We start from the raw sequence: 17907 nt of genomic DNA on the forward strand, positions 1-17907 counted from the left end.
GGGCCTACATATGTTAAGCTGATCTTTCTCTACACCCTAGCTGTGACTGTAACACTATATTCTGCACCCTCTCCTTTTCTTCTCTATGAACGGTATGCTTTGGCTGTATACCACACAAGAAACAATACTTTTCACTGTATACTAATACGTGACAATAATAAATCAAATCAAAATCTTTTCACACCACAGAACACCACCTCACCCCTACAAACGCCTAACTCCTCAGCCACTGTAACCAGCAGGGGCCTTTTATCCTGCTCTGGAAATTAAAATGATTATATGTGGCTGCCCACTTGAGCGACAAGCTTAATATCACACGGGCAATGTTAAATTCCAGTTGATTGGAGTTTTAATCCCTTTAATCACTAATTATTGCCGGGCACGTACCCAATTCGGGTCTGAGCCCACCAAGCAAAATATCACACCAGTAACCCAACATCTTCACACAATATGTAATGGACTTCTAGACCAGGCACACAACCTCCCAGGAGATGCAAGATTCCACCCAGGAGATGTAAGATTCTATCCAGGAAGTGCTCACATGCTATTAGAATTACCCATTCTTGGTCCAAAAATATCCATTTGGCTTTTAGAATTTAATTGGTACCTTATTAATTTTAATCAAGGTTTCTAAACCTTTTGCTAATACTCAATATCTCATTTTGACGATGACCGCCAGAGAGCAGGCCACCTTCTTCTAGGTTTTAGATGAACAACACAGCAGCTTGAGCCACTGATGTTCAGACACGTCAAGGAACCAGATTGCTGCTTGTAGTACACTTCCTGGTATAAGCTTCCTCCTCTCAGACCTGGAGCTGCACACCAGACAGGAGTTATGAGCCGTGGGTTGCTGTGGTTGGTCACTCACTCTTTTCTCAGGTCCAATTTAAGCCAGCACAAATCAGCATACATCTTGATGTGATGCAGAAAACCTCCAAAATGTAGAAAGGAACGCTGTAGCAAATGTATTATGAATAAAACCTTTCCTCGCTACTCGGTACGCGAGAAGCTGTATTGGCTGTGATTGCTTCAGTCCCCACATTTGCTGCTGTTTATTCACCTGTTTCAGTGGTAAGTTTCCAGAAGCTTGGGAAACCATGAACCTGATGTTAAGTGAAAACTGAGTCAATATCACTGTGATTAGCATATGGAAATTAAAAATGCCTTCATGGATTTTAATGTGAAAGAGGGATGTTAAAACCAATCATGTAGTTATTCAACAAGCCAAAAAGGGCAATTCACTTTAACATTAATTTATGGTGAATTCACACTAGTGAATGTATTGCAAACTCTGAGAAGGCCATCATCTACAATATTCTAGCTCCAACTCATTTTCATTGGAACACAGGCCTATTTGCAGTCTGAAACATTGTAATTGTTCCCGTAGGGATACACAGAATGAAATACAAACACTTTCCCAAAGGGAAGAGAAAAAAGAGAAAGAGAGGAATCATCTGATGGTCAAGTCAGCCTTGGTTGTTCTAGCGTATCCGTTTATAGATGGCATACGAGGAAAGGCAGCTTTTCCAGCTGTTTCACTAGAGAATGACATAGAAAAAGACTCACAAAAAGGGGAGGAAAATACAGATGTTGCCCTTAAGCTTTCTGCCCATTTTTCCTTTCAACGGCATGACTGATAACATAAAGGTTTTTTTTCCAATATACTATGAATGTTCAAACTAGGTGCATATTTTATTTTTGCAGTTAAAAAAGACACATACACCAGTGTTACAAAAACTTGTATTAATCATCTCCCTTCACTTTCAATATAATGCTGATATGAAATAACCATCATTTTAGTTAAGTGACAGAAATGGGAGTAATAAATACATTGTAGCAAGTTTGCTGTTTAAGTCACAAGAGTAATTCATTGGTAACTTTAAACAAGAACATTTGAAAACTATACACTTGCAAAGAACAGCAAGTAAAACATATTAGTGTTTGTCATAAAGCTTTAACATGTAACAAACGTGCTTTCTCCATAAGGTGACAAACTGTAAAAATATGCATTTATGTGCAGCAGTAACTATGCAAGAAACATACTTCTTGTACACTACTTTTTTTTTTACAGAGGGCAACAGGAACATAAGCATGCATGCATTTACAATGAGGGATTGCCTCTGCCTGACATGCAACAAAGGAAAAAAAAGCAATACGGGACTGTGTATTTTAAAGAGAGAGGAGAGGTTCTACATTGAACTCTTCAACAAAACTGTTCATAAATATATAGGGTATAATATAATAAAAAAGGGAGGAAGTATCCAGGTCATTACTGTTAGCGTTGCTGTTGCTTCCTATTCCTCCCAGAGGAATAAACATTCACTATTTTCTGAATCAAGATAAAGAAATACAAAAAATAAAAGCCATCATAGCAAATTTTGATGACTTGTACAAAACAATTTAATTTTTTATTTAGTGTTTTATAGATAGTGCACACACATCTATTGCAAGACCTGCCTTTGTAAATATACAGAACTTTTAAAATATCTTCACTATTTTGTGTCTTGCATACTAATCATAATCTCTTAAAAGCACCACAGCAACCTGGCAGAAATTACAGAAAACCTCCATTCCTGGCACAGCTAACTACAGTAGAATAAATGTTCTGTATGGCTCTTCAACTAAATTTTTCAATGTCCAGAAGTTGTTAAGCACTTCAAGCATATTCGAAACAAGTTACTAGGCCAGGCTTTGTGCTGGGCTTGCAGAGATATCCTGTGTGCACAAAATTTAACAAAACAAAACCAAAAACTATAAATATCAAGAATATGTCTTATCACCTTTGTTTTTGTAATGGTGGTGCTACCTTGCTCTGTATAAAACAGTTAACACTTGGGGTAGGTGGAAGATACAAAAGGAAAGGCACTGCCGCTTTATTTCTAGATATTTGACTTCACAGCCTTATATGCATGCAATCATCATTTCATAAATAATTCATTTTACATAGGATAGTATTAATCGAGCTCTACACCTGCAGTCAATACAGGACTCAACAGAAGAACAGAGAATGGCATCAGTGTTCTCAAGACAGAAGCCACATGTTAAAATTAATTCACTAGACAGCACTTCTTAGCAAAACAAATGTTTGTTGCTATGTAAATATTTAACCTATACCTTGTCAATAGTAATAAGCAATATTAAAAAATTAACTAAATGGATGTTAATATTGAGACATACTCATGGTTACCAGCCATAGCAAGTTAATACATAACATATCTAAAATAATACATCTAATTAATAGATAACCTCTGCATCTATAAATCAGTGGAGGAATAAATATCAATTCTGATTTGTAAATACTTTTTAGGACTCTCGTTAAACAGCACGTGTTAAATGTGAATGCAGTCGTATTACCTTTTCTGAAGCTGTATTCACTGTTTAAACATAAATGCATTATGTATGACACTTTTTTCACCAAATTCATTTATAATACTGCATTTCCGACTCCCTTTCTGACAATACTACATCCACGTGTATTCCATTTCATCCCATTCCTTCGAATGTTTCTCAGCACTTGCCTTTTCTTTTCCTTATTATATTGTACTAATCATCAAATTAGACCGTCTCTCACTCGGATGCTGAAGCTCTAGATTGCAAATATTTGAACACTTACTTTGGGTATGTTATGGGGGGGGGGGGGGGGGAGGGCATTCAGGATCTGACAATTTGTATACTGCATCAACTTTGCTTTAACTGTAAATATCAGGCTTTTTGGATGGGGGGGGTGGTGGGCACAAAAATCTAAAGCAAAACAAGAGCAAGCAGCATACTCGCAAACTGCAAGGCCGATTAACTTTAACTCTTACCATATTACACAAGTCTCCCGCGTTCAACAACATTCCAAATCCTCTTCTTTCATCATTAACATTTGTACCTATTTAGGACTAGCACTTACATTTACAACTTATTCAAAATGACCAAATATACCCTAGAAGCATGGTCTTGCTGCTAATCAAAAAAGCAAACCTGCTGCTACTGCAGAAGGAAAAAAATAATGCTTTAACAATACAAATCACAATGGCATACCTGAAAATGTTTATGTACCCTTTATGTTTATGTAAACAATATGTAAATTTATTTTAGTTACACTTAAATCACTCATTTCAGATCCCCCTTCATGACAATAGTACTTTAACTCTGGAAAGAGTTTAATGACCCCAATCAGATGCAATGAATATGAAAGACATCTTACATGTCATCTGGTTTTTTTACTTTTGGTCACACATTTGTAGTACAAGTTTATAGATTTTTCTTTAAAAAATAACTTTTCAAAATACAGAAATGTAACCAACCGTTGTTGTGTTGTTTCAAGTTCAATCTTCCCTCATCACTACAAAAGGGCTCCCCATTCATTTGCCATACCTACACTAACTGCTCTGCTTACACAAATTATGCAGTATTAGGCATCTAGGAGTGCTTCACTGCAAAACCCTTTTCATGGACAGAATTATTTTTGTTTGGCCTGACAAAATTTCAGCTTTTGGTGATACAGTAACAATCCAGACTCTTGCACAAAAATATCTTCATTACAGCTTGCAGAAACATAACACAAGACATCAGTTGACCAAATCCAGGGCATGGGACTGGAACTTGTGAACAATGGTCTGAACCTGCAGCTACTTTTGTGGTTCAGAGCCAGCAGCAGTGATGTAGTTCAACCTTCTAGATAGTAGAGGTTCTGTCAACGCCATCTGAAAATTAAAAGCAAAGTCAGTACTCTGTAGTTTTATTGCTAATAGATTATACACACAATTTGACATGGTACAATCTAATATTTTTATTTAAAGCTACACAGTACAATTGTTATTTGGGAATCATGAAAAACATAAGCTTTTCCAATAGTGCAAACAAAATTCGGCCTCAAAATAATAAAAATACAACTTACTCATGGAAATGTTGGGCCAGTGACTGGAAGAGTCAGTCTTGAGCCCGGTGACACAGAAACCAGCTGCCCCACAGCGATACTATGCTTGGAACAGCCTTGATTGATTCAGTGGGCCTTCCACCCCCATGTGGGGGGAGGTCCTGCCCTACAGACATGCTGACCAATCTGATTGGCTGGCAGGTCTTTAGTTCGAGTAATGCCAAGTTCGAGCAGCGGCCACTGCTGGGACTACAGGCTGTCCTCAAGGAAGAGGCACCAAGGTGCTTAGACCTCAGTTAAATTTTAGATTATGGACAGGCTTGTCTGGCAGAACTCAGGTGGTGGTGGTGGTGGGGTGGGTGGGGAGGAAAGAGACACCCAGATTTAAAAGGTCAGGTGGGGGGGGGAAGGTTAGAGGGATTTGATCCTGGAGGAGGGGGCGTGGTGCCTCTGATGGGCACAGAGGGCTCCGCAAAAGAGGTCCCTTCCATTCCTGCCTGACAGCAGATGGCACAGTAAAAGCTCCTGGAATATCCATCTTGCCCACACCTTCTGCCGCACATTAATTAGCTGCAGAGATGGAATGAGTTCCTTAAGTGGCCATTAATTCGCCACTTAAGGGCCTCAATATGTTCAAGGGTGGGTGGGCTGCCAGACACATTACACATTCCCCACCGACCGACCAACCAACCACCCCCCCCCAACCTTAAAAAAGAACAGGTCTAACTGCTGGTTAACAATACAACTGACACCCACTCTCTGCCTGGACTCCGCACTGACCTTTTAACACTGCCCTCACCACATCCTCCAATTCCCCCTTGACTCTCCCAGTTTCCCTAACTTTCCCATTGTCTCCTTGACCCTACCCCATCACCCTACCCACTCTGTCAGCCGGTCAAGCGTCTACCCACTTGCCTTACTTGCACTCATTCACTATTGCACTGAAAAGCGTTGGGACATTTAAATAGTTTTCCGGTGTGTTAGTGAATAAGTGCAAGTAGGTAAGTGGGTAGGGTGGCTCGACACTTGGTAGGCTGGCAGAGTGGGTACAGCAAAGTCTATGTCATTTACTCAAAGAGGAAAAAAAGTGTGAAGCCTTGAGGTGGGCTTGGCAGTGGTGTTTTTAAAGGGAAAGGCACTTTGATTGCAGCTTAAGTTAAAGTTTTGGAACTTTTGTTACTTCAAAGTATCTAGCAGTATCCAGGACTGTGTTTGGAAGCAGTTTACTGAGTTCCTGCATTTGCGAGAGAGCGTTGGCTCAGCCTCTCGGGGATGAGGGGATGCATACACAAAGGCTGCAGTATGGTAGTTGTTATCACCTCAGGAGAAACCAGTACCTTTTCAAAATAAATTTGAACTCCCGGTTATTAACTGAAAAGATTTCACATATCAAACAAAACCTTTGCTGTACAAGAGTTTACTGTACAAGAGTTAACCAAAACAAGTACTTCTAATTTAAGACTATACTTTGTAAACACTTGTACTTTAAACCCAAAAATCTCAATAGAACCCACCCTGTTCTACTTCAATTACTATTCAAGAGTTCCCCTATACTGTACAGGACCTTGTAAATTCCTTCACTTCTTTTGGGACCACATCAAGGTGTGCCACAGCTTTCAGGAATTTGCTTTGATTCTGCTCAGTATCCCGCTACTCTCAGAGGTATACAATTTCTTGGGGTTCTTCATTAAGCATTTACGTGGGTGCTCCCTTCAACACTGCACAATTGTGGACTCCCTAACTCAAGCAGGGGCTTCGCTGCATTCTTGCCCAGTGACTCCAAGTCACTGGTTATTCGTTCTCCATTGCCCTCTGCTGCTGGCAGACTCTATCTGCCTTCTCCAAATTACTACCAGGCTTTAACTGAACACTTCTGTTCAGAGAAATCATACAGATAAAACACAGAACCAAAAATACCTTCCTGAAATCTATCCTTTTGGCAAAGTGACATGCCTGGGTTGCCCCAGATAAGACTTTTAAACAAATTATTTCCAATTCTGAAACCTTTCCTTAGGTCAGGGAAACCACCTTGAATAATTTAAACCCCTTATTGAATCAGCTGTAAACATCATGTCTCCACCAAGAAGTCTCACAACACCAGGTTAAAGTCCAACAGGTTTATTTGGTAGCACAAGCCACTAGCTTTCGGAGCGCTGCCCCTTCAGCGCTCCAAAAGGTAGTGGCTTGTGCTACCAAATAAACCTGTTGGACTTTAACCTGGTATTGAGAGACTTCTTACTGTGCTTACACCAGTCCAACGCCAGCATCTCCACATCATGTCCACCAAGAAGCTCAGAGAGGTAGTTCAGTGTTTAGTTTCAATACTTCCCACTATCTTATTAATCAAACACAGGCCATCCTTTGATTTGCAATTATATTTCGGTCTATTTACAAACCAGGGATTTCATTTACCCTACATTTAAAAAATTAATTTCCTAAACTACAAGTTATACTCCTAAAGGATACAAATATAAAATTAGGCATTTGGAACACAATGCCTCTGGGTTTACAACACACAGGGAGATGTAGCAGGCCGCAGAGTAGGAAAGCTCTGCACCATCCTCTCTGCCAAGTTGGAACCAAACTTCTCCATGTACCTTGACAGTTACAGGGGGTTGTGCGGCAGAACCACCAATCTTGGTGTGCACACCCATTCAGTGCTCTCGGGCTGCAGGGAACATTCAGGAGCAGACTGCAGTGCCAGAGCCATTCAGGTCAATACCACAACCATTTTGATGAGGTGGCCACACAAAGTTTGCGTGTTACCCACCCTAATTTTAATGGGCACAAACAGGTTGTAAATAATGGCCCCAATGCCCAAAGATTAGGCAGATCGATTTCTAGACCCAAGGATTTAAACGTTTGAAGAATAATTTCTTGGAAGATGATGCATGGAAGACAAACTTAATTCCATAGTCAATCTGCAAGATTACATGAAGGAGCCAGGAAGAGAGGTGTAATGGTTCAGGAAGAGAGGATGAGAAATAAAGGTTGTTAAGTTTCTCTCCAGCAGACAAAGCTCCTGGCACCAATGAATTCACAGTACTTTGTAATAAGAAACTTGCTTTAATACTCCCCCATTATACTGAGGAGATCCAGACTAATGCTCCGTAATAAACGCAAGGTGGCCACAACTGCTGCATCTCAAAAGGGGAATTTCTCTCCTCTCCAATCCTAATAGCAAAATTCTAAAATCTTGGTATCTCACTTGAAAGCCGTTTTTATCTATCTTAAATACTAAGGTCAAGAAGGATCATCAAAAATAGACTATTCTGTTCAACTCTGATAGACTACTTGGTTGGTTAAATATACAATTTGAATCAACCAAACAGCTGTGATTTCACTTGATACCAGAACTACTCTTAGCTTAAGAAGAGTGGTGACATAAACAGACAGCTCCCACCTTCTTAGGCTGAAAAACTAGCTCGTATGCAGAACTTCAAGCTGTGAAACATTTAGCTTTCACAACTAACAATAAAAATCCAATACAAGAAATAAAATTCTAATACAAGGAAGTAAAAGTAATTTCAATTGCCCGAGTCGTATTCTTCACAGGGTAAAGCTAAAAAAGTGTGTTTAAAGTTTCCAGATTTCCCACCACCTTCATTTTAAATATTAAACTTTCCTCAGACTTGGACAAAAATCTTCATCCTACCACAGAGTTCTGTGATTCACCAATACACCATCATCCATTCATCATTTAAGGCACTTGAAGCACTGAATATGATTTTTTAGTGCTTCCAAATTAGCACAGAATTTATTTCTATTGGGCAAATTAGAGCAACATTTCAGGACTTTTATACACTGAACATCACATTTGCCTTTTAATGAAAATTAACATTTGAACTTGGGATGAGATGGTTAACTGCAAAATGCATGCTGTTGATGGGTTATTATATTATCAGTAATATTGTATCTATATCTGTGTCAGCACTGGATGTTACCATCGAACACAGAAAAATAATTAATTACTTTTGCTACAATATTTGAGAGAGGATTTTAATTTAAAATAGAAAGTTGAAGGCAACATTTGAAGAACTAAGATGAATTAAATTAATAAATATGTAAACTACTTAAATTAATTTAAAAATAAATTCTATACAGCATGCATCTAAAAATGCTGAACATTATAGGTTTTAGCTGTGACATCAAGCAACTTGAACTCAAATGGATTAAATAGTTTTTAAATTTTTTGTTGGAACAAACACAGGCTGATTTTATTTCAGCAAAAGCAAAAATCTTAACTTTTGCCTACCTAGAATATAAACTTACTATTCAGTTGATGACGGCCTGGAGAGGTTTTCACTGCATTGAACTAAAACTAGCTGACTGCAAATACAATCTTACCATAAGTCAACCCAACACCGTACTTTGCTGGGAAAGTGATGTTTAAGGAAATGCCTCAGGGTTTGCTATACTAATAAGCTATTTAAGAGACATGCAAAGCAGATGGCACACAGACACAGTTCACTTTGTTAGAATTCTGGGACTTAACATATGGACAGCAGTCCTACATACCAAACCACACCACATTACTGACTGAGTTTTTCCAAAAATATTACTAATAAATGGTTTTAAACAGGGACTCTGTTGTGAATCTACAGGTTTAATTACAAGTAGTACATTCAGTTACCACTTTATTAATGAAATCATATATAAATCTGCCAAGTTGTGTGTCAATAATCAGAGAATACTTATTAGAAAACAACTTGGACACTGAATGTACTGTTTGACTAGATCAATCCTTCGAACCCTGGATCAACATGCATTTTGAATCAATGTACCTGTATATCAGAGACACATGCGTATTAATTGCTCCAAAAATCAAATAAGGTTATAGTATTTAAGCACCATTAAAGATATTTTCACCCATGTAATATGTTGCAAGACACAGGACCATGCTGCAGAGTTTTTGCATGTAAAATCACTTTGTAGCACTCAAACATAACTCGTGAAAGAGATGCAAAAACAGTGCACTTAAATAATGTGCATTAGCAAATGTGTTTATCTGTCATCCATTAATTTAAATCAACCATTGATGTTAAACAAAACAAAAGTAATAGATTGCTAAACACTAATCTCAACAAGGGGTCAAATAATGTCCTAAACCAAGTGAAGCTCTCGTCTTCTCAGTCCACCCAAGTCAGCATATCAATTTAAAATGAAATTAAAGCACTACATCTATACTATTATGAATCCATCACACTTAAGTGGGGATTTAGAAATGCATGTGTCACCAACTATGGCCAATCTGTTAAAGCCAAGTTCCATTTGACAAATTTACTAGTTTCTGAATGATTAGCTGGATAAGTAAATAGAATGCAGTAGATGTATAGGTGGATTTTTCAGAAGATAGAATTTCAGACTCTCCTTTTTAATTAATTTAGCCGAGTGAAAAGAAAACTTTACAAGTTGCCAAACTATGCCTTACTAAAATGTTTCTTATAACATAAATGTGGATGAGATCAGTTAAAAAGATATTATTCTTTTCCATATAAAGCCATCCTGAACATTCCAATCATACAGATGCTTCATTTGGTTTTTGGACATGTTTGCATGACATTCTCTTTTCACTTACCACCCAGGGCATGTTCAGTCATACTGAGACACAATGATTCCAGTCTGTTGTTTATATCAGGTTCTGTCACTGGCACTTGGAACTCTGAAAAGCAAAATGTGCACCTACCAGGAGTGAAACTGAATATCTAACAGACAATTCACAAGTGTCAAATTATTAAGTTGAAAGGGCAAGAGTGTAAGGAATGAAAAATAACACTGATACATTTGGGACCCATTTATATGTTGGTGCAAATTATTTACATAATCAGAAATCTGGCTTTACATGCGACTTGGGGACTATAGTCAGTGGGCAAAACATCCACCTCTCACTCCAATAACATATACAATGGAACAAACATGCTGCACGGTGTTACTGTGAGGAGTTGACCTACAATCTGGCTTTGCACAAGGACATAATTAATTCCCCCCAAGAAAGGGGGGGGGGGGGGGGGGAAGAGAGGTGATCAAGATGCCTGGGAGTATAAGGAGCCTGTGATATATTCTCTTTGATCGCCAATTGAATGGAAACATTTGATTTGCATCTAAGGATCTGATGGTCTTTTACTCGTTCCCTAACAAAGAATTAACCTGGCGCTAAATTTAACTCAATAGAAAAAAACTAACAAAATGTAAACATTTTTTAAAACATTGTTATTGGGACATGGACAGTTGCCTGGCTGTGCCAGCATTTATTGCCCATCTCTGAGGGCATTTTAAGAGTCAACCATTTTGCTGTGGGTCTGAAGTTACATGTAGGTCAGACCAGGCAAGATTTCCTTCTTTAAAGGACATTAGTGAACCAAATGAGCTGTTATGACAATCAGCAATGGTTTCATGGTCATCATTACGCTTTTAATTCCAGATTTTTATCGAATTCAAATTTCACCATCTACCATGGTGGGATTTGAACATAAGACCCCAGAGCATTAACCTGGGTTTCTGATTACTCGTTTAGTGAAAAAGCACTATGCCACCACCTCCCCTCATTTGGAAGACAATTCATTGCAATCTGGTACCACTGGCAATTTCATAGTGCTAGCATGTAATGCAGCCTACAGTGCAGCAACCAGCAAACCACCAAATTATACAAGGAGGGATATGACATCGCAGTGGAAGATCGATGCATTATTCCAATCTGAAATAAAGAATAGTTGAAGTCTGAACTTCCTTGGCATGGCAACCAACTTTGGATTGCGGCTCTGTGCCCAATTTCTGCGTTTTTGTTTTATTCCAGCCTGCCTCGCCCGACCTTCTGAATCAGGCTGGGAGTGAGGGGAACATGAAAAAGAGAAGGTGCTGAGGGGCATGAGGACGTCAGGGGCGCAGAGGTTTGAGGGTGGGTCAGGTCAGGCCTGCAGGGGTGGAAGATGTTGGGTCCCTGGGGCTGTGGTGGAGGATCTGTTTGTTGGCTGGGCCTCCAGGGTGGGAGGAAAAGTGTGTGTTCAGTCTGGAGCAAGGGGTGGGGAGAAGGGGGGTGCAGTGAATCCTCTTTTGTGTGTGTGCGGGGTGCGGGGTTTGGCCTCAGTCAGAAAATAATAGCTACCCAGAAGTTAGAAATGCTTCTAATTCTTCAAACATTTTTTGGTAACTTTTGGTGTAACCAAGTTGGAATCATCTTAAGTTTGCCATTTAAAATCGCACACTATTGGAAGGATGCGAATGCATTGGAGAGAGAGAGTGCAGAAGAGATTTACAAGAATGGTTCCAGAGATGAGAGTCTTCAGTTATGAGGATAGATTGGAGTGTTTGGGACTGTTCTGCTTAAAGAGGAGATTTGATAGAGATGTTAAATATCATGAGGGGGTTAGACAGAGTAGATAGGGAATTATTGTTCCTGCTTGTAAAAGAATCAAGAACGTGAGGGCACTCACTTAAAGTGATCAACAAAAACAGCAAACATGATGCGAGAAAAAACTTTTCACACAAGTGGTTTGGGTCTGGAATACGCTGTCTGGAGGCAGGTTCAATCGAGGCATTCAGGAGGGCATCAGATAATTATTTCAATAGAAACAATGTGCAGGAATATGGGGAAATGCAGGATAATGGCACTAAGTCACGATGTTCATTTGGAGAGCCAGTGCAGACATGATGGGCCAAATGGCCTTCTTCTGCATCATAACAATTCTGTGCTTCTGTATTCGTTAAAGAGGATGTAATAAACATTCCAGTAATAACTGTAAATCAGGAGGTGGAGGGGAAAGAGGAACATGGTAATATTACAATCACTAGGGGAGCAGGACTGAGCAAAATGATAGAGCTTCAGGCTGACAAGTCGCCGGGTCATCCTAAGGTCTTAAAAGAGGTGGCCAATGAGATAGTAGATGCATTGGTGTTGAGTTCATGGTGTAGGGGGTGACATATTAGCCTGGATTGAAGATTGTCTGGCTGGCACTAAACAGAGTAAGCATGAATGGGTCTTTGTCTGATTGGGGTAGGATGCTGAAACCTCAACTTTTTAAAATTTACGTCAATGTAAGATGAGGGGAGCAAAAGGCATGGTAGCTAAATTTGCATGAATACAAATAGGTTGAGTGAGTGGGCAAAGATCTGGCAGTTGTGGGAAAGCTCGAAGTTGTTCATTTTGTCAGGAAGAATAAAAAGGCAAGAGTATTACTTAAGTGAAGAACGACTGCAGAATGCCGTGGTGCAGAAGGATTTTGGTGTTCTTGTGCATGAGCTATAAAAAGTTAGTATGCAGGCGCAGCATGTAATCAAGGTGGTTAATAAAATGCTATCCTTTATTACAAGAAGAATTGACAATGCTTCAGTTAGAGAGGATTGGTGAAACTGCTTCTCGAATACTGTGTGCGTTTTCGATCTCCTTATTTAAGGAAGGATGTAAATGCATTGGAGGCAGTTCAGAGAAGGTTTAGTAGATTGATACCTGGAATGAGCAGGTATCTTAGGAGTGTAGATGGAAAGGCTGGGCTTGTTTCCATTAGAGTTTGGAACAGTAAGGGGTGACTTGAATGAAGTACACAAGTACCTGGTATTGACAAGATGAACAGTTAAAGGATGTTTCCTCCTGTGGGTGAGTCCAAAACTATGGGGCACTGTTTTAAAATTAGGGGTTGCCCTTATAGGACAGAGATGTGGAAGATTTTTCTCAGAGGATTGTGTGACTTTGGAATACTCTGCTTCATAAGGTGGCGGAAGCGGGGTCATTGAATGTTTTTAAAGTGGAGGTAGAAAGAATCTTGCTAAGCAAGGGAATCAAAGGTTATCAGGGATAGATGCAGAATTCAACACAAACATATCAGTCATGACCCTACTGAATGATGCAGCAGGCTCGAGAGGCTGAATAGTGTATTTCTGCTCCAATTTCATACGTTTGTATTAGAATACAATGAACCTAATCAATACTTATCAGCTGAATATCTTCCATGATGCATCTGTTACGCTACATTATTTAAAAATAGAAAAGGTTTGTTGTAGTTGCATTAATGCAATAAAATTCCAGCTGTAACATAAAGCCTATGGTAGAAAGCCAAGTAAAGATCTAGCATAGTCAACCTGTTATTTATAGGGACAAATACCACCACTGATGTCCGTGATTTAATCAATCCAGTAATCTGACTAGCGTCAGAAAAGTTTTGTTCAAGCTGTAGTAGACTAGAGTTTGCATACTCTGGACTTTAGCCAACCAACCACCCTAAATGATGGCTACATGGGGTGGAGTGAGAGAAGGAGAGAAATAAACTTCTTATAAGTCAAGAGGAATGGAATTCATTGTGACAACTGAGGCTCAACATTTTCCAAGCATTTGCAAATGTTGATGTTAATTTGTATCCATGTATAGACAGGCATCTGCTTAAGCTTCTCCTACTCACCTTGCTGCTGGAACATCAGCATAGTTTGTGGTGATGTGTGTACAGGCAATGAGCGGGTGCGCTGTACTGAACTATGGGTTCGACTTGGCATACTGTTACTTCCTCCAGGGTTAGCAAACCATAGGTTCTGCGGAAATACAAGCCATTTATCAAAATAATTTTAAAATATATTACCTCTAAGGTAGGGCAACTGTTGGCATTTACAATCTGTTGCACATTTTACATCTACTCCAGAGCTTACCATCCTTACAAATTTCATTCATTGTTTTATATCTACACCCTCTGAATGCATCTGTTGTACAACTCGGTCCGCACATAAAATTCTTGGCTTCTCCTATTCGCAGAGAAGCAGAATTTGTTCTTCCATATTTTCATCATCCTGTTTCAGTACCTTTACACACCAAAGTGAGGAAAAACAGGAAATGCCTGCAGACTGTTCTCACTGGGTCTTTTTTAAAAAGGAACCCGCAAAGTTCTCAAATCAGGAAAATCTGAGAAATGTTTCCAGTCCAGATTTGGCAAATGCAGTTCAGTCTATTTTCCTGCCCATTTAAAATACAACATTCCTGGTTAAGTTGTTCACTAAACAAAAATTGCACTTAAACCAACACATTTCCAAGAATGCATACTTACATATTTTTTAAAGTGCAATACAAAAGGCAAAAAGACTTGAACAAACCTGTCTCCCTTGTTTTAATATGGCAGGATTGCTGGTAGCACTACGCTGTGGGGCACCCAAAAGTCCACTGGGGCCTATAAGACCCAGACGAGCTGTGGGCATATTTCGAGGGGGCATCTGAAATTGGCGTGGAGTTCGTCTACCCATTCCTCCACCCACAGATCCAGCTGCTGGTAAGGAGTTGGACTGACTAAAACCCCAGCTGTGTAAAGAACAGATAGGTAAATATAACATTCAGTCTTAACATTTAAAAAAGAACTGTCATGACAAAAATTGACTAAAGTTATCAAAGCCCCAACAGATATCCTGTAGTGTGCCGAAAGGAAATGTGGAAGGTCTATAATTAATTTAGTTCTGTGTGTTGTTTTCCTCTAACTGCATGTTAAAAAATTAAATTTGTACAGTCAATAGCCAATTGGCAGTCAACAGGTGTTAGATGACCATAATATTAACCTACTTTAGTTGGGTCAATTTAACTGCTGAAATTATTTTGTGATTGAATTTGGTTGGAATCCAAAAATAATTAGCAAACTGCACATACAAGGCACACCAGAGTACATGGAAAAGGGAATGAGGTGGTAACACAAATGAAATTGTATTTCCATGAATAGGAATTTGGCATGAGAGACAGCAAAGAGACTAGAGGAAAGAGGAGCAGAGTAGTTTAACTGAAATTAAAGTATTTTAGTCATACAGTTTATTATGTAACATTTGCAATAATGGCAACACAGACGTGACGTTTCTGTAGGATGTGGGAGTTTCAAATTGCAGGTGCTAACTTGACGAACAGTAAGGAGTTAAGGGCAGTTTCTCAGAGTGGTTGGATGTGAGTAGCAGTGCCCCACGGTGTTGTGTTCTGGGATCACTTCTATTCATCCGTCAGAAAAGGAGGCATGGTATCCAATTTTACAGAAAGTACTAAAGGAACAGGCATCGTAAATAAATTGGAGTAGAAAAGGAAAAAGATGGATACTGATAAGCAATTGAAAAATTCAAAATTGTGGCAGATGGAATATAATGTCTGTTTGCACAATGGTGCAATTTTGAGTTCTACATTTCAAGAACAATGGTGAGGTGTTAAGAGAAAATAGGGCAAAGATTAATTAGAATGTTGTCTCTTATGGGGAAATATCAATCAGAACTTGAAAAATGAGGGCTGTTTTCATTGGAACAATCATGATTTTGGGGTGATTTGATACAAATGCTTAGAATTTGGGGTATGGGACAGAACAGATAGAATCTGACTGCAGCGATTGATTGTGTAGAATGATGGGATCTAAGAGACTTAGGACAAAGATCAGGATAGTTATTTTTATATACACAGAGGTTTGTGAGGATGTGATTGATGCAAAGACCAAATTAGAATGTTACTAAAGCAATTAGAGGAGGAGAATTAGAAAAAAAGGTGAACATGGTTTGTACGTGACATTATCACAGAATCAAAGGAGGATGCCATTTGGCCCATTTAAGTTGCGCCAGCTCTCTGTAAGAGCAACACAGCTGGCCTTATTCCCTGGCATTCCAGATTCTAACCGCTCGTGTGAAAGTTCTTTCCTCATATCGCTATAGCTTCTTTTGTCAATCTTAAATTGGCGCCCTCTACTTCTCAATCCTTCCGTCAATGGGAATAATTTTATTTGCGTCACTGCTTTTGTGAAAGACAGGCTCACTGGGTCAGATGGCCTGCTTGCATGTTGCAATTTCCAAGTAATTATCAAACCCACTAATGAAAGTGAACTTATTTTGCAATTAATCATCAAGAGGCAAAGAAAATAAAGGACTAAAAGGGGTCACGAAAAAGCATTGGCCAGTAAGATTAAGGAAAATCCCAAGGCTTTTTATACATATATAAAGAGCAAGTGGGTAGCCAGGGAGAGGGTTGGCCCACTCAAGGACGGAGGGAATCTATATGTGGAGCCAGAGGAAATGGGCGAGGTATTAAATGAGTATTTTGCATCAGTATTCACCAAAGAGAAGGACTTGAACAAAGAACAAAGAACAATACAGCACAGGAACAGGCCCTTCGGCCCTCCAAGCCCGCGCCGCTCCCCGGTCCAGGATTGAATCCTGAATCCAGGATCCCCGCCCAATTTTCCAGCCTATCTACATACCAATATCCTATCCACCGAGCTGTCCCTCACAGCTACGATGCTTTGTTCATTACAACCTATTAACTCACCCCCACCCCCCCATTCCAGACCATGTGATCTCCAGGGAGAGGTGAAAACCCAGAGTGAAAAACCCCAGGGCCAATATGGGGAAAGAAAAATCTGGGAAATTCCTCTCCGACCCCCTGAGGCGATCGAAACGAGTCCAGGAGATCACAATGGCCCTGATCGGAAAATGCTTCCCAACCCTAGTCATTTCCACTTCCACGAACACCATATGAATTCCCTGCCCCCGAGACAGGTTCCCAACTATCCGCAGTCTCGCTCTGTACTGGCACCAGCAAGATGATCATAGAATGAAGCCATGAAACAAGAAACAAGGAACAATTAGCCCGCGCCGCTCCCTGGTCCAAACTAGACCACTCTTTTGTATCCCTCCATTCCCACTCCGTTCATATAGCTGTCTAGATAAGTCTTAAATGTTCCCAGTGTGTCCGCCTCCACCACCTTGCCCGGCAACACATTCCAGGCCCCCACGACCCTCTGTGTGAAATATGTCCTTCTGATATCTGTGTTAAACCTCCCCCCCTTCACCTTGAACCTATGACCCCTCGTGAACGTCACCACCGACCCGGGGAAAAGCTTCCCACCGTTCACCCTATCTATGCCTTTCATAATTTTATACACCTCTATTAAGTCTCCCCTCATCCTCCGTCTTTCCAAGGAGAACAACCCCAGTTTCCCTAATCTCTCCTCATAACCAAGCCCCTCCATACCAGGCAACATCCTGGTAAACCTCCTCTGTACTCTCTCCAAAGCCTCCACGTCCTTCTGGTAGTGTGGCGACCAGAACTGGACGCAGTATTC

The 17907-nt window shown here is 39.9% G+C and overlaps 1 protein-coding gene across 4 annotated transcripts in view; it reads right to left on the reverse strand.

Annotated features, from left to right (window-relative positions):
* Nucleotides 1-1723: 1723 nt before the first annotated feature.
* Nucleotides 1724-17907, reverse strand: part of samd4a (sterile alpha motif domain containing 4A) — a 188024-nt gene continuing 171840 nt past the window's right edge. For all 4 annotated transcript variants that reach the window (XM_078233900.1, XM_078233901.1, XM_078233899.1 and 1 more), the window contains 4 exons: nt 14933-15134; nt 14254-14380; nt 10443-10526; nt 1724-4691 (listed from right to left, as the gene is read on the reverse strand). In XM_078233900.1, the coding sequence (XP_078090026.1) occupies nt 4663-4691; nt 10443-10526; nt 14254-14380; nt 14933-15134 (442 nt within the window). In that variant the 3' untranslated portion in view covers nt 1724-4662. The remainder of the gene's footprint in view (nt 4692-10442; nt 10527-14253; nt 14381-14932; nt 15135-17907) is intronic.

Source organism: Mustelus asterias, chromosome 18, assembly GCF_964213995.1.
Source record: "Mustelus asterias chromosome 18, sMusAst1.hap1.1, whole genome shotgun sequence".
NCBI lineage: Eukaryota > Metazoa > Chordata > Chondrichthyes > Carcharhiniformes > Triakidae > Mustelus > Mustelus asterias.